This window comes from Pelodiscus sinensis, chromosome 1 (genome assembly GCF_052426305.1).
Source record: "Pelodiscus sinensis isolate ZL-2025 chromosome 1, ASM5242630v1, whole genome shotgun sequence".
In the NCBI taxonomy this organism is placed as follows: Eukaryota; Metazoa; Chordata; order Testudines; family Trionychidae; genus Pelodiscus; species Pelodiscus sinensis.
This window is the reverse complement of record NC_143052.1, coordinates 222,219,340-222,243,700: the sequence shown is the minus strand read 5'-3', so window position 1 is coordinate 222,243,700 and position 24,361 is coordinate 222,219,340. Positions and strand designations below refer to the sequence as shown.

At 43.5% G+C, this 24,361-nt stretch overlaps 1 protein-coding gene across 2 annotated transcripts in view; it reads right to left on the bottom strand.

Moving 5' to 3' along the window:
- ANOS1 (anosmin 1) overlaps positions 1–21,963 on the bottom strand; it is a 197,460-nt gene extending 175,497 nt beyond the window's left edge. Inside the window, exon 1 of one of the 2 annotated variants that reach the window (XM_075915284.2) lies at positions 21,583–21,963. In XM_075915284.2, the coding sequence (XP_075771399.2) occupies positions 21,583–21,789 (207 nt within the window). In that variant the 5' untranslated portion in view covers positions 21,790–21,963. The remainder of the gene's footprint in view (positions 1–21,582) is intronic. The other variant, XM_075915293.2, reaches the window with a different exon arrangement.
- Between the last annotated feature and the right edge of the window lie 2,398 nt (positions 21,964–24,361).

The following is a 24,361-nucleotide window of genomic DNA, read 5'->3' as shown; positions in this document are numbered from 1 at the left end:
GGCCTACAGAAATTTGTTCTAATAAGTAAAAGAAATAACAAAAGTAATTATCAAGGTTCAGTGACCTGGTAAATTGTAATTTGAGAGGACAAATAATAATGAGCATTAGTATTAAATATTATTTGCGTAAGGAAAGTGGAATAGTTGTAGTTGATATTTAGGAAACAGGAATGGGGCTTATAAAATAAAATCATCATAGCTTGGTTTTCCTTGCATTTCCTCTAGTATCCTTTAAGTAAACGAAAAGGGGGACTAGTTCTTAAAAGCCAAAATGGTAATCCCTATATTTGGAGTGCATCTATTGCTTTGAGTAGGAGAAATTTGTATATTGTATGATCCTTCATAGCAAAATGAAACACATATTTCTGAACAAAAAACCATAACTATATCACAATTACCCTAGCCTACAGAAAAATAAACTGGATTTCCAGCTATCCAGCTATATAGCAGAATGAAGCTATAAGGATCACTGCTTGTTAGAAAAAGTTATGAAGCTTTGACATGTCAAATGATTTGTTTTTAAGACTTAATTGCAACCATATAAACACAAACCAACATTCAGTTACCATGGATAACCAAACAGCCTAACAATAAAGATGGAATTTAATCATCAAGATCAGCCACAATACAGGCAGTCCCCGGGTTACGTACAAGATAGGGACTGTAGGTTTGTTCTTAAGTTGAATTTGTATGTAAGTCGGAACTGGCGTCCAGATTCAGCCGCTGCTGAAACTGACCAGCAGCTGACTACAGGAAGCCCGAGGCAGAGTTGCTCTGCCCTGGGCTTCCTGGAATCAGCCGCTGATCAGTTTCAACAGCGGCTGAATTTGGATGCCTGGGACAGAGCAGCTGGGGCACTGCCAGGTAGGTCCCCGCAGCTCCACACCTCAGCGCTGCGGGGACCAACCCGTCAGCACCCCACCTGCTCTACCCCAGGTGTCCCCAAGTCAGCCGCTGCTGAAACTGATCAGCGGCTGATTCCAGGAACCAGGGGCAGAGCAACTCTGCCTCGGGCTTCCTGTAGTCAGCCGCTGGTCAGTTTCAGCAGCGGCTGACTTGGGGATGCCTGGGGCAGAGCAGCTGGGGTGCTGCCGGGTTGGTGCAGAAGCGCCGAGGAGTGGCGCTGCGGGACCAACCCAGCAGCACCCCAGCTGCTCTACCCCAGGCGTCGTCGGCAAGAAAAGCCTGGTCTGCTGGGGGGGGCGCACTAGCTGTGCCCCCCCCCCCCCAGCAGACCAGGGAGACGCGGGTAGCGGGGCTTTTCTCTCCCCGAAGGACGGGAGCGGTGGGACGCCCAGATGTGCCGCGGTCCAGCCGCCCGCGGTCCAGTCTCCCAGGGAGACAGGGAGCAAAGCCTTGGAGCACGCCGGCAGCGGGACAGCTGCGGCTCCCCCCCAGCAGACCAGGGAGACACGGAGCAGCTTTTCTCGCCCCGGAGGACGCGGGCGGCTGGACCGCTGCGCATCTGGGCGTCCCACCGCTCCCGTCCTCCGGGGAGAGAAAAGCCCCATTCGTAACTGCAGATCCAACGTAAGTCGGATCCGCCTAACTCGGGGACTGCCTGTACTGCATTAGGAAAAACGACATCCCAAATTATTAATCAGTGTCAAATTATGAACAAATTCTGTCATGTGCAGAAAATATCAGTCTAATTTCCCTATTGCTTACATACTTTCCAGACAAGCACACAGTAAGCCACATCTATGAAAGTAGATTAGGTGAGTTCAATGGGACTATGTATTTAAGTAAAGTAATTTTACACCATTACAACTTTATGGCCCTCAGTGAAACACTGGTATCAATGTTTCATTTTTATAGAAGATAGGAAAAAAATGATAATAAAGTATCTTCTCCTTGACATTTTACTGCTCTTTCCTATATATTTGCTATGAATGATCTCAAAGATTGATCTTAATTTCCCTAACAGACTATGTTTATTCAATTTATGTTTGAATCAATTGATGTTGTTACATCAAAAATATATGAGTCAGCAAAATAAAATTCATTAATACTTTTCTGATTGATTTTTTAAATCAAGATCTAGAGCTACAGAAACTCCAGAAACTAAAGTGCTTCCTGACTGGCCATCATAACTAAGCATCTCCCAGAGAGACAGCTGTCAAAATGTTCTCATTAACAGAAGAAAGAACAGGAGGATCAGTAGTCTTAAAATTACATACCACACATTGTTATGGCTTACTTTAGGCCTTTAATGAAGACTACATTTGTTCTGTCTACCACAGTGTCTACTAAAAACGGACCTAAAACTGTTAGATAAACAAAGCTGTATAAACAAACGAGCATGGGCAATCTTTTTTGTTTCCACAACATTTGTGAGTTATAACTACCTTCTTGTGGTTTTATGAACTACTCTGCTACATTCCCTTCCAATGAAGTTTTACTTTACTCAGCAGCCATTATAAAAAAAATAGATTTAAAACAAACTTTAATAAAGAGTGTGAGACAAAGAACCAAGAGCAAAAAACAATAACTTGACGGAATCTCACATTGAAAAATATTTAATATTAATTGAGATAAATCCTTCTTGCTTTACTCAGGTGCATAGTCCCATTGAAGTCAATAGATTTTCATGCATGACTAAGACAATAGTGCACATGTCTGAAAACTATGTTACCTCAAGATACAACATGCTTCAGGGGTAGTTTTTCTGTCAAGGTACACAGCAAAGATTACTGGATCTGAATGTAGAAACTAGCAAAGTAGGACTCATTTAGGATCTGCTAGGATGTAACCTCTTGAAAATATTTGTTACCAGAAGTAAATAACAACTACAGGTTGAACTGGAGAGTCCTTGCACCGAAGAACCCTGGTTCAGGGAGCAGAGTGCCAGTGGCCCATGGCTGGCCATGGAGCTTCACTGGGCCCGGAGTAGCTGATCTCCAGAGGCTCTGAGGCAATGGAACACTGGCAGCCCCGGGATAGCAGAGCTCTGGTAGCCCCAGGACAGGGCAGCAGCGGAGCCCCAGGACAGTGGAGGCCCGGAAGAGCTTGGTCGCAGAATCCCGGTGCCATAGAGCCCTGGCACAGCAGGGCAGTGGAACAGCAGAGCCCCAGCAACAGCAGAGCAGCTGCATCTGGCAGCCTTGGGGCAGTGGAGCCCCTGGAGCTCTGGGGCTGGCCAAGGAGCTGGGAGCCAGGTGGCCCAGAGCACAGGAGCCTGGAGATTTGTTGACAAATCCTAGGAGAGCCCAGAGTCTGTCAGCAATCTCCCTTGGTCCGGCAAACTGCCTCCTTTGGGACCGGTCAAGTCCCAAGGGTGCCAAACCAGGGAGATCCAGCCTGTAATCACAAAATATAGCAGTGATATTTGGCCTGTATTAATAATCACATTAAAGTCTGACTGAATCACAAACTAGGTACATTTAACAACTCAGCAATGTTTCAGGTCTGGGAAAAATATTTGTGCAACCTATGTTGCAAATTAATTTGATTTTGTAACATACTAATAGATATAATATCTATTAATCTTCTATTGTACAGCTGTAATATATATTATACATATTATACACAATATCATTAATTAGGGATGTAGTACATTGCAAAGATACTTGGGTCAAGTGTATTTATGATGTACTGCACTTGCCTGAACTCTGCCCACTAATCCAGCTCTCCCAGAATTACTTCCAACACCCCAAACAGCTGAGTAGCTTCTAACATCTGCCCCCTATATATCAAAAAGCAAGAGAAATTTCCCATCGTTCCTCCAAACTGTGACATACAATGTACTAGGAAAAACTTAAAAGAAAAACAAATAGCCTGGTAGCACTTTAAAGACTAACAAAACATGTTGCCCATGAAAGCTCATGATACCATCTGCATGTTTTGTTAGTCTTTAAAATGCTACTAGAATATTTGTTGTTTTTTAAGTTTTTCTATTACAAATTAATTGGGCTATCCCCCTGAAGCTTTTGTACAATGTACAAGACAGGAGCTACATAAATGATTTTAATGGACTATGACTGGCATATACAGAACATTACTGAATATTACAGGATGCTTCTCTTGTCTCTTAGGTTGCTGTGAAAAGAGTGTGATGTTACATTGTGCTAAATATAGAATTCAGTGAATTATGCACTACACATATAATCTTCCTTAAACAGACACTATGCTAAGAGAGCATTACTAAAATTGCAAAACAAATTCCCAAAATGTGGGTAATGCCAATATTAAAGTAGGCCATGTAATTTTAATATGGCTCTCTTTTACATATGTATTACAATGTCTGCTTTGATAACATCATCACAGGCTTTCTTTTCCACAGGAACCCTGCCTCATTCAGTACATAGGATGTGGCTGAGAAGCATCTATCTACCAGGTCCACTAAAACATTTTTAAATGGGTCCTACCCAATCTGTGGTAATTCAGGAACCAAAGAACTGAATATGAGCCTTCGGCACAGCAGATATTCACTCTGAATATTTAGAAAGATTTTAAGAGTAAACTCAAAACTGTATTGTCCATGTAGTGCTATTTTCAAATGCTCAGTCAATTCCAAGCCAGTTTTCACCAGAACACTTAAAGACACTTTTCCTCAGTGAGGGCTTTTTCAAGGAAAAGAATTTGTTACACGCTTTCTCCCTACCCTCCCTTTAATTAGCTTAGCTGTTTTTAAATCATTAGAAATATATTTCTTTTCTCTTTCTCATGCTCTTCTTATGCCACATAGCTGAAAAAATTGCTGAAACCATACAGGAAAAAAAATCATCTATCCTGGAAATAAAATCAGAGACCAATCCAGAGAAAAAAAAATTACCCTGAAATGTGAATGTTTCAAATAGCTGAGTCATAAAAAGGAACAGAATGGTAACTATTCTAAAAGCCTGAAGGATAGGGGGGCTACCACATTTCTCTATAATAATGATTTTCAGTGGCAGATAACAGAGGAAGAATTAAGTTAGATTTCTCTCTATCATATACTGATAATACTTTCTAGAAATCAGAAAGTCTTTCATTTACCAATTGCTCAGAAGGACAATCTAACAACTGGTTAATGTGGATGTACTATAAAAAGAAATCATCTATCCCTTCAGGACAAGACTGAAATATTTGACACTGACACATGGCTGGTCATCAGAGATGTAACTTGTGTGCACAGGAATCATTTTCCGACAAGTTGTGTTTCAAATGTTTTTGGCATCAGGTAAAGGAAGGGAAAAAAATAAGCCATCTCATCTATGCTCCAGTTGTTAAAAGCTGTGTAAGACCTCAAAGCCACTTCTCACTTTAAACCTCTGCATGACTCATAGCATTTTAATGGCGTCTGACATTTGGAGAGTTGGCTATGGAATACTTTGAACCAGTTCTGAAGTCTTCAACTGTATTATTTATTCTTTCTACATTCTTCAAAATTCTTAACCCACACACCATATAACTTGTACTCAAAAGCAGAAAATTCAAAAAATTCGGCTTCCTTTTCCCAGCATATTACAGCTTTTGCTTTCAGCAGTCTCGGATACCACAAACTTGTACTGCTTTAAGCAGTCTTCAATACAACAAACCCATACTTTTTTCTTAAATCATCTATCCCTATAGCATTATATAATGCTACAATGGCTCCATCTTTGGAAGGTTCCAGGTATTGCTGATAGACAGCTTACCTGCCCAGCAACTTTCATCCCATTTTATTCAGTTCAGATTCTCATATCACGCTCATCACTATAGTATCTGAACAACTTCCAGTAGACATGGAGTTACATGACTAACGTTCATCAAGTGTTATTCCCCATTATATCCCATTTTATTAATCTTCCTGCATGTATGAGACAAGTAAGACAGGTAATGAGGTGTGTTTGGTTGCATCACTATCAATATGTTGATGACTTTTAAATCTCTCTCTCCTTTTCACTGAACCTGGATGGTGTGGTTTATTTAGTTTCTTAGGCTATGTCTACACAGCAGCGTTATTTCAGAATAACTGATGTTATTCCGAAATAATATAGTGTGCCTCTACACTACAAGCCTTTATTTTGGAATAATGTTGAGCTGGAGGACTTCTTACTCCAACTCATGGTAGTCCTCATTTCAAGAGGCGTAACGGAAGTCGAAGTGTGAGTGTTCTTCCTTCAACTTCCTGCTGTGTAGACAGCACCAAAAACCAAATTAAGTTATTTCAACTTAATCTACACAATTAATGTAGCTGAAGTTGCGTGTCTTAATTCAACTTTTGTGTGTAGACATACCCAAAATATTTGGCACTGAGAGTGGCTTGGATGAGAATGATTTGATTCAAGCTTAATCCTGATAAAGTGTATGCCAACAGCTATAAGCAAGTATCATAAGGGCAAGAAGGGATGACATCCACCTCCATTATTGAAGGATTTATCCTGCATTTGTTGATGAGGTTTATAATTTGGGACTGTTTCAGAATCTGAAGGCAGCTGGACACACGTGTTAGAATAATAACCATAAATTAGCTCCTTTTTCTCATCTGGGTTATATTTAAAGTGTTGATCTAGATTTAAAAGTCCAGAATGGTGATTCCTAGCTGTATTAGAGGCTGCTACTCCCCCATCTACCACTGTGGGTGATAAGACTCTCTGGAGTAATTCTTCTAACATCCTGTCCCTTGATTCAAACTTTAGGTGGTAGGTTAAAGGTCATTTTTAGAGAATGGCCCTGCCTCAACTATGGAATTCACTCTCTGTGTTGACCCAACAAAACCAAATTTGATTTTATCTTCAGGTATATCTTCACAGCAAAGTTATTTCGAAATAACAGCCATTATTCCGTTATTTCGAAACAACTTTCCTAGCGTCTACACAAGCCAACTGCTATTTCAAAATTAATTCAAAATAGGGAAGGCTTATTTCTAAATTGGTAAAACTCATTCCACGAGGAATAGCGCCAATTTCAAAATTGCTATTTCGAAATAAGCACTGTGTAGACACTAATTTCCAAATAGGGGGCCTCCATCCCTTCCCAGGGTGCCCTGCTGGCTGCCCTGGCCACAAGGTAACCTCTGACCTGATGCCCTGCCGGAATCAGTTCTGGATGGCCTTAAATGTGATTCAGCATCCAATCAGTGTAGATGCACTATTTCAAAATAGCAAAAAGCTATTTTGAAATGCATTTTGTGTGTAGATGTGTTATTTCAAAATAAGATATTTCGAAATAAGTATTTTGAAATTAGATATTTTTAAATAATGCTGTAGTGTAGACATACCTTTTGTGACATGGCTTATGTTACCTATTCATTCTGGCCTTGAACTATGGAAGACCATGTTGAAATAATTAATTGCACATGTCAATAATCTGTATCCTGTTTTTTGTATCTGTATCCTGAAAGAGGCCAACACTCCAGCTCAGCCTGACTGACAGGTTGGACAGACCAATGAAGGAATTAGGAGGCCACGTCCCGTTCTCCATGTGAGCTGGGATTTTCTGGGTCTCTGAGTCAAAGGAGGAGAGAGCTGAGAAGAGCAGCAAGGAGAGCAAGCTGTGTTGAGGAGCAGACCTGCAGTGACCAGAGCCAAAGGGATCAGAGAAGCAATGCAGCGGGAGCAGGAGGCTGGTAAAACAGCATAGTCTGCAGCTGGGTGTGGTGAGCAGCTGGGACCAGCAAAAGGCAGAAAAGAAGCTCTGGGCAGGGAGACACCACCAGCCAAGAGGCCCTGCAGGCCAGACTTGGAGAGGGATTGTAACTCCAACTGGGAGAGGGGTCCTGCCACCTAGAGTCTGAGGCCATGTGGTCACTGCCAGAGCAAGTGTGTCCAACCTGCAGCCCCCCTTGCAGCACAGACAGGGCCTGAGAAAGAGCCCTGGAACCTATAAGGAACAGACTGTGAACTGTCCTTACGCTCTGCAAACTGCTGTTTGTGATGTCCCCATTCTACAGAGTGGGACTATGTGGGTATGTCTACACTACCACCCTAGTTCGAACTAGGGTAATGTAGGCAACCGGAGTTGCAAATGAAGCCTGGGATTTGAATTTCCTGGGCTTCATTTGCATGTTGCTGGGCGCCGCCATTTTTAAATGTCTGCTAGGTCGGACTCCGTGCCCGCAGCTACACGCGGCACGAACTAGGTAGTTCGGATTAGGCTTCCTATTCCAAACTACCGTTACTGAGGTGTACCGGTAGTTCGGAATAGGAAGCCTAATCCGAACTACGTAGTTCGGGCCGCGTGTAGCCGCGAGCACGGAGTCCGAACTAGCGGATATTTAAAAATGGCGGCGCCCGGCAACATGCAAATGAAGCCCGGGAAATTCAAATCCCGGGCTTCATTTGCAACTCCGGTTGACTACATTACCACCCTAGTTCAAACTAGGGTGGTAGTGTAGACATACCCTGTGTTTTCTTTTAACCTTTCTCATTTTTTCCTTATTCTTTTCTTTTTAATGAGTTGTTTAGTAAATTGTATTCACTTTGAATTGTACGTAATGATCAGTGGGTCAAGAAAGCATGCAGGGTGAAGAGAGCACCCCAGAGTGGGGACACCCTAGCCCCTGCCCCAAGTGACTGCAAGGTCGGGGATTAAGCCGGGCCCAGCCTTGTTGGGATTTCGAGGACTCTGCTACTCAGTAGAGTGGAAGGGGAGACCTCAGGGTCAGGGAGGCCTTTGGGTAAAAGAAGTGGGAACAGGGACTCAGATCCTTTCGCTGGTCCTTTTCACCAGGGTAGTATTAAAGCCAGGAAAGTTCCTCACAATAGCGGGACCATTCTCTCGCTTACATAAGCAAAAAGATGTGGGAGCAAAGTTACCTAAGCCAAGCCTTACAGAAATGTATTTAATTGATGAGCACACTAATGAGCAGGGCTCAATAAATAGTGTAATCTACTCATCCATGGCGAGTAGATTACACCCTGGAAGAGCTGGCGCGGAGTGATCTGCGCATGCACAGAGCGCAGAACCGCCCGACTAGCGAGCGGGGCTCGCCACCACTCGGCGAACTCTGCTAATGAGGATATGGTATGCCATCGATGTTCCCTCTATATTTTTTTCCTATTTGTGTGTGTGATAAATCTTGTTATGTACACTGAGGTATATGTGAACGTGCATCACCAGTAGAAATGCATGCTGCCAACTGTGGGCCCCGGTAGGTGCTCTGCTAATTATCTGGGAGGCATTTGAACCTCACCTGGGTGGCTACCCAAGCACTTAGCTTTCAGGGAACATTACATGTCACCCATCTTTTGGGGTTCTTAACAATAGACTTTGAAAAAAATCATCCTCCCCCCAGCTCATCCTCCAGCCTGTCAGCACTGCATCTCTACTTACCTCATCTTCCTTCACCTCAAGTCAGAAAGAATAGACCTATCTATGGAAATTTACCCAGAGGAAGGACTCCTGGCCTTGCTTTTCATCGAGGAACTTTGTTTTCACCTGCAAGTGCTGAAAGTCATCACATTATAATGACATCCAGTCCTTAGCCTATCAGTGGGGATCTCTAATTGTCTACACCACAAAGGCGACATAAGATCTTGTATTGGGTTTCCCTTCCTTTGTTGGGTTGATTTCTCCCTATTCAATCTCTCATTCTCTCTTTTCATTGAATCCTGAAATCAATTATATTCGTCCAAGCCTGCCTTGTCTATTGAGAAAGGATCCAATCAGATGGCATCTATGATCAGATTGTTAGCTGGGGTCCAAGCATCAGATGTCAGGGTTGATGTGCAAGCTAAAGCAGCCACACATAATTAATCAGTGTTCCAAAAACATCAACAAAGCTATCTTTTCTGTGCTCTCTCTCCTCAACCTGGTGTCTGTTTGTAAAAACAAAATATATATGAATACCCTTCAGTCATCAGGACTGAGAATAAAATCAACCTTTTCCATTTCATCAAAGAAAGGTTATGCATAACAATAAGAGAAAGATACTTTAAGGCCAATAGGAGAGAGATTTTGGTAGAGCCTGATTAGTTTGGTTTGCATAAGTGCTCAATTTCAGTTTCAGTGTTCCTGTTTGTTTCATTTCTTGTTTTTTAATGTGTTTGATCAATAAACATTCAGTTTTAGAAGGGAGTTTTATGTTGCTCGTCAAGAAACTAAATAAACCAAGATCTCCATAGAAAAAAACCCAGACCTCTCTGTGTAGGGTTGCCAAATGGTTTCAACAAAAATACCGGTCACGCTTGACATTACATCACAATCTGCATTACATCTTATTTAGAAAATACCGGACATTTATATTTTCTCATTTATATTTTCTCAATTTGTTTCCCAAACAGAAAGTTCAAATACTGGCCTGTCCAGTTCAAAACCGGACACCTGGCAACCCTATTGCCGTGTCACTGTTTTCATGTTGTTTTACAACACCTTTAACTTTTTTGACCTATGAAATTAATACAACAACCCTCATAATGGATTTTCCTAAAACAGCCATCATTGGTCTAAGTTTAGTCCAATTAAAATAAATGGAAGTTTTACCATTTACTTAGAAAGGACCAGCATTGGCCAACACTGAACTCTTCTGAAAATCCCACCATCAGAATGTTAATGATAAGAGGGGATTTTATGAAGTGAAAATAAATACATAAAAATGCGAAGAAAAACTGAAACATCAGAAACTGTAGAAGACCTACTGGCTGTCAGTCACAACAGTGTGCATGTTGTTAAATTTTTTAAAATAGGTAAATGTTTATTTATCTGTAAGTAATGATCTCCATTCCTGAATGAAGACAGCCAGTATGAATTTCAAAGATTCCTCCCAGGAGTGCCGATAGCCTCACTGTGCCTCCGGCAAGATGTGGGAGGGGGCAGCTATGTGCTCCCAAAAGGAGCGAGGCCTCAGGGAGAAGGGGCAGGGCTGAGGGCAGCCATCCCTCAGCACCACCTGTATTATGGCAGTTCCCACAGCCCTCAGCACTGCCTGGAGTGTGCTGTGCAGCGATCCAGTGGTGATTTAAAATGCTCATAGTGCTCCTGCTGCTGCAGTAGTGGCTGCAGCAACTGGGAGCCCTGGGCCCTTTTGAATGACTGGGGCCTGTGGCAACTGCCCCAATTCCCCTGCCACCTCTCCAGTTGGCGGGCCTGCTTCTCCCTTCTGTGATTTACAAAATGTCTGAAGTTAGTTGTTGTAGCCTGTAGGTCTGGACCAGGTAGCCTTTTTGTCTTGTAGAAACTAGAGATCAGTATGATTTCCAACAACTTTTAAATTATAAATAGCAGTGCGGGGTTTGATCACCAGTAAGAATTTTTTTCCAGTTCCAGTGCGTTTTAGGACTAAAGGTGTATGTGTGTGTGTGAGAGAGAGAGAGAGAGAGAGAGATTAAAATGAAAATGTATGACACAGTAAGTAATATGTTGCATACAAAACATCCAATAGCACACATACATACGCTCCTTGCTCATCAAGAATTCATTAGTTACTGGATGGGAGATATGTTTACACAGCTGACTTGAAAATAGCCTGTTATGTTTCCTGCTCTTTAAAAATTCAAAAAAATATCAAATATGAAGATTCAACAGAGGCTGTCACCTGCCACTAGGATGCAACAAAAAACATCCCCTTTCCTTAACTAGTCTGTAAAATGTGTCCTTTAGCTGATATTCATCACCATGTGAAGAGACAGAGGGATACAAAAGAGTGCTTCAACCTGCTTCTGTCAATTTACCTAACCCCACATGCTTCTTTCACCACCTGCAGATCTACATTGATCAAAGGACTGTTAGTTAGCTCATGATCTATTAGCTCAGAGTGGTGCAGAAATAAATCACAACATTGAAAAGAAAATGGGGACAGCTCAAGGTTCCTATGTTCACTTCTCTTGACAGAGTTGCTATATATGGATCAAAAGTAAACACATTATGTATTCACTTTGTGGCTAAGGAGAATGGGGTGTGATTCATTACTGAGTTACTCCAGTTTTACATCAATATACATCCATTGCAGGGGTGAATCAAGCTGTATATAAGATCTTAAATTCTAAAAAAAATCCATGACTGAAGATCATTGTGCTAGGGACTGCTTTTACTGTTACCTCATCCTCCTTAGCTTTCTTCCCTTTCCTACCTTGCTTGGTTCCTTCACCTGATGTGGTCTGTTGTAATCTAAATTATAAGTTCTTGAGGGTAGGAACTTCTTAGTAAGTGACTATATAGGTTCTAGCACAATGAGGTCTTGATTTTAGGAGCTCCAGTAATTCAAATACACAATAACAAAAATAATAACAGATGAGTGTGAATTATAGGGGTTGTCTCAAGAAGGCACTGGCAATGCCAAATCACAGCAGTGTCTCAAATGTAATTACTTGTGAAAGCAAAGCCTTAAAATATAAAGACGTTACAGTACTTTGGGGGTCATTCTGTAATAAAACTGAGGAGAGGGGATCCAGGAAAAAAGAAAAAGAGATAGAAGAATTATATAGTGAGATAAAAATAAGTAAGAAGAGAGGAGTCAATTGTTGCGATAGGTAAAAGTAAAAAGCTATTACCTTCCTGTTCTCACTACCAAGGTCAACCTTTGTTTCACTTGGAAATGTAAGCAACAGAAATCTATTCCCAGAAATTCCAACATCCGCTCCTTCATCAAGACTATACTAAATCTGTCACTTTCCCTTATCCTCCAGGTTTTTTACCCTGCCAAAGAAAACTATCGGGTTGGTTTGACATGATTTGTTCTTGACAAACCCATGCTAAATATTGCTTATTATTGTATTATGTTTTAGGTAGATGCAAATTGATTGCTTATTTATTCCATTACCTTTCCAGGTACTGAAGTTAAGCTGATTTCCCTATAATTACCCAGGTTGTCCTTATTTCCCTTTTTATAGATTGAATATTTGCCCTTTTCTAAGTCATCTGGAATCTGTCTTCCATGACTTTTCTATGATAATCACTAATGGTTCAGATATTTCCTCAATCAGCTCCTTGACTATTTTAGGATGTATGTCCTCAAGTCTTGGTGACTTGAGCTCTTACTTGTCTAAGTAACTTTTAACTTGTCCTTTCCCTATTTTCGCCTCTGATCCTACCTCATTTTCTACTGTCATTCACCCATGGAGAAATGGAGAAATTGGAGAAGGTCCAGAGGAGCAACAAAAATAATTAAAGGTCTAGAAAACATGAGCTATGAGGGAAGACAGAGGGTATGTCTACACTACCCCGCTAGTTCGAACTAGGAGGGTAATGTAGGCATACCGCACTTGCAAATGAAGCCCGGGATTTGAATTTCCCGGGCTTCATTTGCATAAACTGGGCGCCGCCATTTTTAAATCCCTGCTCGTTCGAACCCCAATTATTTGTACCCACAAAAGACTAAGGATGCAAAATTGGAGATCTTTTTTTTTTAGTCTGTCAAAAACTCTAGTTCTCCTAAATTCATTTGTTGACAGGAGAATGGCGCATTTAGAACAATTAGAAAATTCTCTCACCACAGTATAATTATTTTTACTAAAGTTTAGACTACCTGGCTTGATTACACCTGATTACAACTAAACAGCATTATACATCCTCCTCCTTGAAAATTCAAATCTTCTCAGATATTATATTTAAAGATATTTTAAAAAATTGCAAGTATCCCCAGTACCTACAGTTTTCAGACACACAATATTTTTTCTACCATTGCAACACATTTGTTTAAAAAACGTAATCATAGCAGGGCAGCCCCCAACCCAAAAGAGGTTCCTCACTCCTGGTTTAGAGCATTCTCTCATAGGGAGAAAGAATTTGAAGTGGGATCTGCCACCTCTTGCAGAGTGTTCTACTTACTGGGCTAAGGGACATTCTATTGCAGAGGGTCCTCAACCTCTCCACTGAAGATGTTCCATTTCAGATAGATACTTAATGGGCCAGTGAGCCAGAGAGAGAGAGAGAGAAGTGGAAGAAAAGGCAGTATGAAAATGAGTCTTCTAAGAGCACCTTACTGAGAAATCCATGGCCCAGGTCTTATGCTCCAAGAACTCCTTGTCAATCAAGTGACAAAGTTATAGAAATGTAAGTTTGGAAGGGATCCTGAGAGGTCACCAAGCTCAGTCTCTCATTCTGAGGCAGGACCAAGTAAAACTAAATAAGGTTGGTTGGATCACTACCAATTTAACTGCAGATTAAGGTGCAAACAGCTCTTTGTGGAGACTCCTATGTCAGGAATGATACTATCAATTGACTTTGATTCTTATCTACTTCGTTTTAACTACCTAATCTTCAGATACTTATTGATTCCCTCTAGCTCCCTGTCTCCCACCTCCCTTCTTTTTTTCCTTCCCTCTCCCCTTCCCCTCTCCTATTTATTTTGGGTCTGCACATCCTAAACTCATAACTCCGGTCATCTGAAAAAGTGTGCCCATGAAAGTGGCCTTTTTTCAAAAAAACTTCCCTTGTGTCTAGACTGCTGCTGTGTTCTTTAGAAAGAAAATCAAAAGAATGCGGCAGGTTTTTTTGACCACGGAAAACCTCATTTTACGAAGAAGAATGCCTTTTTTAGAAAGTGCTCTTTCGAAAAAAGGCGCTATGTAATGCAAACTGTGCTTTTTCGAAAGAAAGCATCCAGACTGCCTGGGTGCTCTCTTTCGAAAAAGTGGCTTGCTTTTTTGAAAATACTGGTTGTAGTCTAAAAGCTCTTTTTTGAAAGAGCCTTTTTCAAAAGTATCTTTTGAAAAAAATCTCTTTCAAAAGAAGCTTGCAGTCTAGACGTAGCCCAAGATCTTCCTCAAGCCCAAACACCCTTCCCCTGCCTCCTTTCCACCCCTTCTCCAAGTCCCTCCTCCCCATTCATTCCATCCTTTCTCCCCCATCCTCACTCACTTTTATCAGGCTGGGGGCAGAGGGTTGGGGTTTGAGGAAGAGGATTCAGATGCTGATCTTGGGCTAAAGGATGTGGAATGTGGGAGGGGTTCTGAGCTGAGCCTGGGGCAGAGAGTTGAGGTGGAAGAGCGAGTTCAGGGTGCAGGCTCTAGGAGGGAGTTTAGGTGCAGCGGGAATCATGGCTAGGACAGGGGTTTGGGGTAAAGGAGGGGTTCAGGACTGGGGCCAGGATTTGGAATGCTGGCTACAGCTGGACATCACATACCACAGGTGGATTCTGGGTGGTGGTGCAGGGGGCTAAGGCAGGATCATCCCTACCATGACCCTGCACCACTCCCAAAAGCAGCCAGCAAACTCTCTCCATCCCTACTGTTCTGTGGAAATGGAGTACATGGTGGAGGGAGGGACACTCTGACCTCAGCAACCCCCTTCCTCTTCTTCTGTGCCCTGCACAACAATCAGGGAGTTCCTGGGCTTGAGGGGCACCCCGAAGTCAGAGGGCAGGAGCAGCAGGGCAATGCTGAGAGGGACAAATGAAGTGCCAGCACTTGAAGCCTCCAGGCCAAACCTGTCAGAGTCATCTGTCAAAAGTTCCAAGATCTACGAATAGATCCCAATCTACTCGTTGGTGACCACTGTCCTAACCTAAATATCCCTTGCTGTAAATTAGTCCTATTACTTATTTAGTGTACATGCAGAACAGTTGATCACTGACCTCTTTATAACAGCTCTTAATATATATGAAGACTTTTATCAGGTCTGCCCTCAATCTTCTTTTCTCAGGACCAAATATGCCCAGTTTTAAACTTTTCCTCGTTGGTCACGTTTTCTAAACCTTGTATCTGTTTTGTTGTTCTCCTCTGGACTCTCTGTAGTTTGTCCACATCTTTCTTCAAGTGTGGTGCCCACCCCTGGACAAAGTACTCCATCTGAGGCTTCACTAGTATTGAACAGATTGAGACAAATACCTCCATGTGTTACATAATGCATCCTGTCAATACATCCCAGAATTACATTAGCTTTTTTTTCACAACAGTATCATACTGTCAACTCATATTCACTTTGAGCTCTACAATAACCCCCACATCCTTTTCAGCAGTACAACTTTCAGCCAATTATTCTGCATTTGGTAGTTGTACATTTGTTTCTTTCTTTTCCAAGTGACATGCTTTGCAATTGTTTTTATTGAATTTCTTCTTATTGATTTCAGACCATTTTTCCAATTTGTCAAGGTTGTTGAATTTTAATCTTGCAGATCTGATAAGCACACTCTCCACTCCATTCTCCAAGTCAGTAATGAAAATGTGGACTAGTATTGAATCCAGGACTGACCACAAGGCTCTACTAAATATCACCTTGAACCATTGATAACTGTTCTCTGAGTACAGCATTTCAATTAGTTTTCCATCTATGTTTTTCATCCAGCAGCAGCACCTCTCACCAGCCTGCTCAGGAGCTATCTGGCTAACCCCCAACTACTGAGGGACTACAACTGAGGTGTTGAGGAAAAATTAGGTCTTCTCAGGACAGGCACAAATTTGTGCCAGGCCTCTGTCAGTGGTTTAGCAGCCCATTGTCCTGGCACTTCTGGGCTTCCTAAATCAGTCATAAAATTTTAAAAAATTGCTTGTGCCTCAGCACCTCTTACATTACAAACTAAGCACTGGCACTGAGCAGTCTCAAAATAAAAAAGGAGTCATATAAAAAATGGAAACTAGGACAAATAACAAAGGATAAATATAGGCAAGCAAGACGGGAATGCAGGGGCAAGATTAGAAAGGCAAAGGCACAAAATGAGATCAAACTAGCTACTGCATAAAGGGAAACAAGAAGACCTTTTATAAATACATTAAAAGCAAGAGGAAGACCAAGGACAGGGTAGGCCCACAGCTTAGTGAGGAGGGAGAAGCAGTAACAGGAAACTTGGAAATGGCAGAGATGCTCAATTACTTCTTTGTTTTGGTCTTCACCGAGAAGTCTGGAGGTGTGCCTAACGTAGTGAATACAAGCAGAGAGAGGGTAAGTTTAGAAAATAGGATACACAAAGAACAAGTTAAAAATCACTTAGGAAAGTTAGATGTCAGCAAGTCACCAGGTCCTGATGAAATGCATCCCAGGATACTCAAGGAGCTGATAGAGGAGGTATCTGAGCCTTTAGCTATGATCTTTGAAAAATCATGGCAGACAGGGGAGATTCCAGAAGACTGGAAAAGGGCAAATATTGTGCCCATCTATAAAAAGGGGAATAAGAACAACCCAGGAAACTACAGACCGGTCAGTTTAACATCTGTCCCAGGGAAGATAATGGAGCAGGTAATTAAGGAAATCATATGTAAACACTTGGAAGGTAATAAAGTGATAGGGAATAGCCAGCATGGGTTTGTGAAGAACAAGTCATGCCAAACTAATCTGATAGCTTTCTTTGATAGGATAACGAGCCTTGTGGATAAGGGAGAAGCGGTGGATGTCATATACCTAGACTTTAGTAAGGCATTTGATACGGTCTCGCATGATATTCTTTTTGATAAACTAGGCAAATATAACTTAGATAGGGCCACGATAAGGTGGGTGCATAATTGGCTGGATAACCGTAGTCAGAGAGTTGTTGTTAACGGTGCTAAATCCTGCTGGAAAGGGATAACAAGTGGAGTTCCGCAAGGGTCTGTTTTGGGACCCGTACTGTTCAATATCTTCATCAATGATGTAGATATTGGGATAGAGAGTACGCTTATTAAGTTTGCAGATGATACCAAACTGGGTGGGGCTGCAACTTCTTTGGAGGATAGGGACATAATTCAAAATGACCTTAGCAAGTTAGAGAAATGGTCAGAGGTAAACAGGATGAGGTTTAATAAAGAGAAATGCAAAGTGCTCCACTTAGAAAGGAACAATCAGTTCCATACATACAAGATGGGAAGCGACTGTCTAGGAAGGAGCATGGCGGAAAGGGATCTAGGGGTCATAGTGGACCACAAGTTGAATATGAGTCAACAGTGTGATGCTGTTGCAAAAAAAGCAAATATGATTCTAGGTTGTATCAACAGGTGTGTTGTAAGCAAAACTCATGAAGTCATTCTGCCGCTCTACTCTGCACTAGTTAGGCCTCAGCTGGAGTACTGTGTCCAGTTCTGGGTGCCACATTTCAAGAAAGATGTGGAGAAATTTAAAAGGGTACAGAGAAGAGCGACAAGAATGATTAAAGGTTTAGAGAACATGACCTATGAAGCCAGGCTTCATGAACTGGGCTTGTTTAGTTTGGAAAAAAGAAGATTAAGGGGGGACATGATAGCGGTTTTCAAATATCTAAAAGGGTGTCACAAGGAGGAAGGAGAAAATTTGTTCCTCTTGGTTTCTGAGGACAGGACAAGGAGTAATGGGCTTAAAGTGCAGCAGGGGAGGTTTAGATTGGACATTAGGAAAAAATTCCTAACTGTCAGGGTGGTCAAATATTGGAATAAATTGCCAAGGGAGGTGGTGGAATCTCCCTCTCTGGAGATTTTTAAGAACAGGTTAGATAGACATCTGTCAGGGATGGTGTAGATGGAGCTTGGTCCTGCCTTGAGGGCAGGGGGCTGGACTCAATGACCTCTTGAGGTCCCTTCCAGTCCTATTATTCTATGATTCTATGATTCTATGATTCTTCCTGTAATCTTTAGTGAGACAAAACATCAGCAGTTGATCTGGGTTAGCAGCTGGATGAACACTTTATTTACCTGATTGTCTGCAGACATGGAGCCCTGCAGATCCCACTGGCTGCAGTTCAGCTTTCCCCGCCAGCAGGAGCTGCAGAAAATGGCACATGTTGGGCCACCGCTTCTTGCATTTCCCATTGGCTGGGAATGGTGAACCATGACCACTGGGATCTGTGGAGCTCCATGCTTGTGGACAATCAGGTAAGCAAACTTCCTGGCTGCTCACCATGGGCTCACCCATTGGAACCACCTGCAGCTGGTGGGCTGGAGATCCCCCACTTCTGCAATACAACATTTTGCTGTCCTGCTGAGCTAATGCTTTTGTCACTTCAAAGGCTAAGTCAGATAATGAGATAATGTGGCATCTTCTGCAGTGAAGAACTTCAGCAACAGCTGCTTTAGAGATAGAAGTTGAGGGTAATCCTCCTCTTTGAATAATGCCACATAGGTCTGTATTATGCATATCAGAACAAGTCTCACGTTGAGTGCGGGAGGTTAAGGTTGGATATTAGGAAAAAGCCTACTTCGCTAGTAGCACTGGAATGGGTTGCCTAGGAAGTTGGTGGCCAGTCCATTCTTAGAGGTTTTAAGGCCAGACTTGACAAAATCCTGGTGGAATGATTTAGTTGGGGTTGGTCCTGCTTTGAGTAGAGGATTGGACTACATGGTCTCCTCAGGTCTCTTCAAACCTTAATCTTCTATGATTCTATGATATCAAACAATGAGTGTACCCTATGAAATCACTCTTCCTTCTTACATTAAAACAACGAGAAGCTTAACTTTTATAAACCAGATCATTTTCTTCTAAACATTACAGTCATTTCATATCTAATCATATCTAGTCATTTTAATCCCCGAAAAGTTAATTTCATTGTGTTTTACCAAGTTAGGGTTAAAACTTCTAGATTTGCAATTGATTACAAAAAATAAAAATGGCCAGTTATTAAGTCCTAAATGAGTAATTTGCAGCTTATTTCACCCTAGCTAATTAAAATGTAATCAGTATTGTTTGGCAATGTGCATTCTGTCAGCAGTTTTACTTTGGAAAAAAATCATGCCAAGAAAACACAAAAAAAGCCTTTGACTAGAAATTGGCTTGATCTAAACTGCAGCCTTAGCCACTGACACTGTAAAACAAATAAGTTACAACCCACTGACAATGCAATAAAATATACTAGGAACTGCTTTTTCATGTTTTTTCTGCTTTCCAGACATTTTCTTAGCAAGCATTTTACTGTTCCAAAATCCAGGGCATCTTCAGGGAAAATCTTGGGACTGCAAGTACTCTTTGCCACACAAATGAATATGCAAGTTCAGATACTTTTCCCTTCCCCTTTCTTTCTCATATGGACAGTCAGTAGAGTATCTCAGGCTCTCCATCTCCATTTAAGAGGGGTTACTTTGCATTCTTTTGTAGACTTTTTATTTTTAAATTCAGCTACAGATACTAGACAGCTCCTGTTGGAATGGAAATGTCAAAGCATTTGGGCGTTATTTTTTGATTGAATTTAAAATATTTTATAGGTGATCCAGTTTTTTTAAAATACAACACTTCAGATGAACTCCTTTGCTCTGCATAAACAAAGCTCTTTATGCAAACATTTCTCTGGCAGTTTGTGTTTGTTTCAGTGCGCTCTAAAGGGCAGGGAAGAAACAGGATCACTTCCCTCTCACCTTATCCTCATCTGTGTTTGGGGACAGAGTACTAGATTGCTAATATATTCCTCTGTTCAAATTGGTGGAAGGCCAGTTTATAAAGGGGAATGAGGGCTGCTTTTATACGCACTTCAAAGTGTTTTCACCGTTTCCTTCTGGTCAATGCGATTCAGTGTTTTCGTCGCCACGGAACAGGTGGGAAGGGCAGATTGGGAGGCTGGAAGAGGTACTAAAGAGGGAAGCTGTGGACACGGCGAGTGGGAAGGATACACGATTTCCTAATAAGATAAGATCTCCGCAATGCTTTGTATTTTTGAGCCATCCGTTTAGGGGTGGCTCATTTTACCCAAGACAGGTCTCAGTCTCATGCTGTCTCTTGACCTGTATCCCAATTCCCATTCCTCCCCCACTCCCATCATTCATCATCACCTCCACCACTCCATAGAGACTTGTCCTGCATGACTGTGGCACAGGGCAGAGTTGTATTATAATCATCGTCTCCCCTTCCGCTTTTTCTGTGGCAGAAAGGAACAGAGGCTCCAAACCCTTGGCCACTTCTCCGAAGAAAGCGCCCTACATTTTCAAGTCGACCATAAGAGAAACCCCACTAAGATCCGATGCCCCGTAATGCACACCTGCTTCTTAACATCAGAGCAACCAAAACTTAGAGCATCTGCCTCCCCTGCAGCCCCTAAGCCCCCCCTCACATCCACAGACCCCAGTGTCTTGTCCTATTTCGTTTTCACCCCGCTCTTAAGTCTCCCAAGTAAAAAGCAGTCGTGCGCGCTTATGGAACCATCCCAGGACATAGCCCCGGCGTGAATTCAGGAGCCCTCGGAAGCGCGGGGCTGCAAGTCCTGTTGTTGTCCAAGTACCGATCAGCGCAAACGGGGCACCTGTGACAGGGGGAAGAGAGCTGCCTTGCCCCCTCAAGTCACCTTTCTAGGGCACAAGCTGACTGCTTCAGTGGAAGATCTCAGCCAGCAAGCCCGCCCCGTTCCAGCAGGGCTAAGAAATCCCCACATGCCATTCCTAGTGCTTGCGAGCCTGTAGCCAAGCCCGCCGAGCACAGCGCTCTGCGCCGGCAGGAGGGCACTCAGCAGCCTCAAAGTGGTGCTTGTCTACACAGCGTAAGGGCGGGGGCGCGGTTCCACTCCTAGTTCTGGGTGCTCCCTGCGCTGGTGGGAAAGGGTGTCCACCTGCCTAACCTCTGGGGCAGGGACTTGTGTGTGGGTCGGTGTGTGTGTGTGGGGGGGGAGTCTATCCTGCGACATAAGCAGCCCCTTTGGAAACTCCTGCGCGAGGAGTTTGCAAAGAGGCGCTGAAGTCCGAGCCGTCCCATATACCCTCCACCCACGCCTCACCCTGAGCGCGCGCACTCCAGCCCCGGGGCAGCGCTGCCCAGCAAGTGTCCCCGTGCCCAGGGCTTGCGCGCGTGGCGAGCGCGTGGCGAGCGCGTGGCGAGCAGGGCCAGGTGCGGGTGCAAGGGGGGGGGGGGGAGGGTCTCTCCTCCGCTACTGCGCTGTTACCGTACCTGGAAATGCTTGAAGAAGGCAGATATGCGAGTGATCTGCAGGCTCAGGCACCTGGAGGTGCATCTGGCTCTGTAGACACTGACAGCGGAGAAAGACTCGTCCTGCTTGCGCGCTGCAGCCACCCCGGCAGCCGCAGCCAGGCAGCCCCAGCAAGCCGTAATCCAAAGGCAAAGGGTCAGCGCCACAGCGGGATCCTTTCGCACCATCGCGCAGCGGGCGGGTGGGTGCGGAGGGGGAGCAGGGGTGCAGCTGAGCGCAAGAGCCGCCCGGATAAGCTCCCGTGCACCGAGCTGGTGCTGGACTGGACTGGGGGGGAAAGCTCCGCGCTGCAGAAACTAAACAAGAAAGTTCAATCATTCAACTCTCTTCACCCCCCCCCTTCCCTCCCTCCTCTCCGACCTCCCCTCCCCAGAACACACCCCTCCCCTTACTCCCTGGAGGGGGTGGGGTGAGGGTGACAGGAGGCTGTGCCATTGGCTGCGAGAAATGGGAGTGACAAGCCGAGCCGGGCTGTCTGGCCGCAGACAGGGGACAGAGAATGCAAGGGAGCTGGTGAACTTCTCTCCTGGACACATACCCTGGCACACAGATCCTACCCGTACCCCCCTTTGCTTGCTTAGCGCTCAGCCCTCAGCTGCTCTGAAGTAGACACCCCAAAACACAAACACCCCTCGTACGCGCGCAAACACACACACACACACACACACACACACACGCGCGCGGCTTGCTAGTGCCAGGTGCTGAGCCCTGTTAGCTCTCCCTGACATCACAGGGAAAGGAAGACACGCAGCAACCTGCCGGATCTGGCTCTTAAGCAGGTCTACCTACTTATCAGACACAAACATGCCTAATGCACCCAGGCAAACACAAACACACAGCCCCACAGACCGACTGAGGCATATTGACTTAAAAAGACACGCCCGGTATGTACACAGACAAGCACATCTTGCACGCCTTGGAGTCTGTTCCTCCCCTACCCTCCGTCAAACCTCATATTTATTTCATTCTATTGTTAATACTATTCTTGGGTTCATATGCCTTATTTTTACTTATGAACTCAGACATATTTAGATGCATTCAGCTACTGGACAATTCCTCTTAGTCTGTTCAGTGCTAAGGTCTAAAAAAGTGTAGTGAAATTGCAGCTTACTGAAGACTGGGAGTTTCCCCATAGTAAAATCCCAAGTCAGTGCTAAACATTTGTTCCAGACTGGAGCTTGCATGAAATCTCATCCTAGTGTGTTATTTAACAATAAATTTTACAGGTCATTAGTCTACTGCCTTTAGGCAATAACTATAAAATTAAAATGATTAACACCTTGTGCTTTATAAAATAAAATAGCTAAAATACACATACAATAACTATTCTTTTGTTGTTATTGTTTGTGTATTTACAGTGCATGCACACAGTACAAAGCACATAGGTTACATTATACATTAATTTTAATATACTGTATATAAACACCGATTGCTGCCATAAATAATACAAGGAACAAATATATTCTTTCCCAACTGTAGTCAGTATGTTAAATCTTCCAAACTAGGTGATCCCAAGCTTGTATCACATGACAGAGCTGATAATTGGAGCCATTATAGGAGGTGTAAATATGTCCACTGTCAAAATAATGTATAGATTATTATGTCAATGGTTTATAGACTGCTGTAGTCTCTTTTGCTCAATATATTGTAAAATACAGCTAAATGTATGTTGGAAAAATCGCCTTCAATGAAACAAGACTCTGACCAGTGCTCTGTGTAAGCTGTGCATTTATAGCGGCCACAAAGGATAGATTCCAATGCCACCCAGCTGATTAGCAGAGTGCTCACAGCTAGGTTTGTGTTTCTCCTGGTGGTGTGCATTCACACGTGTTTGGTGCACATAACAAAATGTATTCCGCACAAGGATCGAAAAATATTTGCACATGGATGGAAAAGTTTACAAGGAACATTGACTGTGACTGATCTCACTAGTACAGGTTAGACCTCTCTGGTCCGGCACCCCCAGGACCTGACTGGAACTGAACAAGGGAATTTGCCAGACCAGGGGAAGTCCCTTATTACCAGCCCTACAGCCCACTGCCACTTCCCACTTCTGGCTCCAGCTGTCACCCCCATCCTGCCAGGATTCCGGGCTGCTGCGTCCCCAGCAGCCCAGGCTGCCACATCCCCAGCCCTACTACTGCACTGCCCCAGCCCTGCCCTGGGACTGCCATGGCTACTGGGGCCCTGGCCCTGGCTCCTGTCCCACTGCTATGTGCTGTGGCTGCTGTGGCAGTGTTCCTGGCCCCAGCCCCATTACCCAGGCTGCTGCGTCCCCAGCTGCACTACCGGAGCTCTGGCCCCGGTCCCAACCCCAGCCCTGCCAGGCTCCCAGACACCAGCCCTCTTGCTGTTGGGGCTCCCAGCCAAGACTCTCTCTCTGGTCCAGAAACTTCCGTGGTTCTGCTGGACTATGGCTGTTGCCGGACCAGAGCGTCCCGGTTTTGGGAGGTCCAACCTGTACTAGTTTTACAACAGAGTAATGCCATGTTCCTCACCCTTGGACTGATACCAGCATAATGTATGCAAGAAGCTCCTGTAGGTTATTCTATCCTGAATACATACATATAAGGCAATAAAGAAGTATAACAGCGAAGAATCAAACCTTAAAAACTTAAGTTAAGTCTGTCCAAGGACATTATTAAGCCTAAAGCAAAGATATTCATATCTATGCTATAATTCAATTTCATGCTGGGCATGATATAAGAAACTGAATAAATGAAAACAGAGCTTGGACTA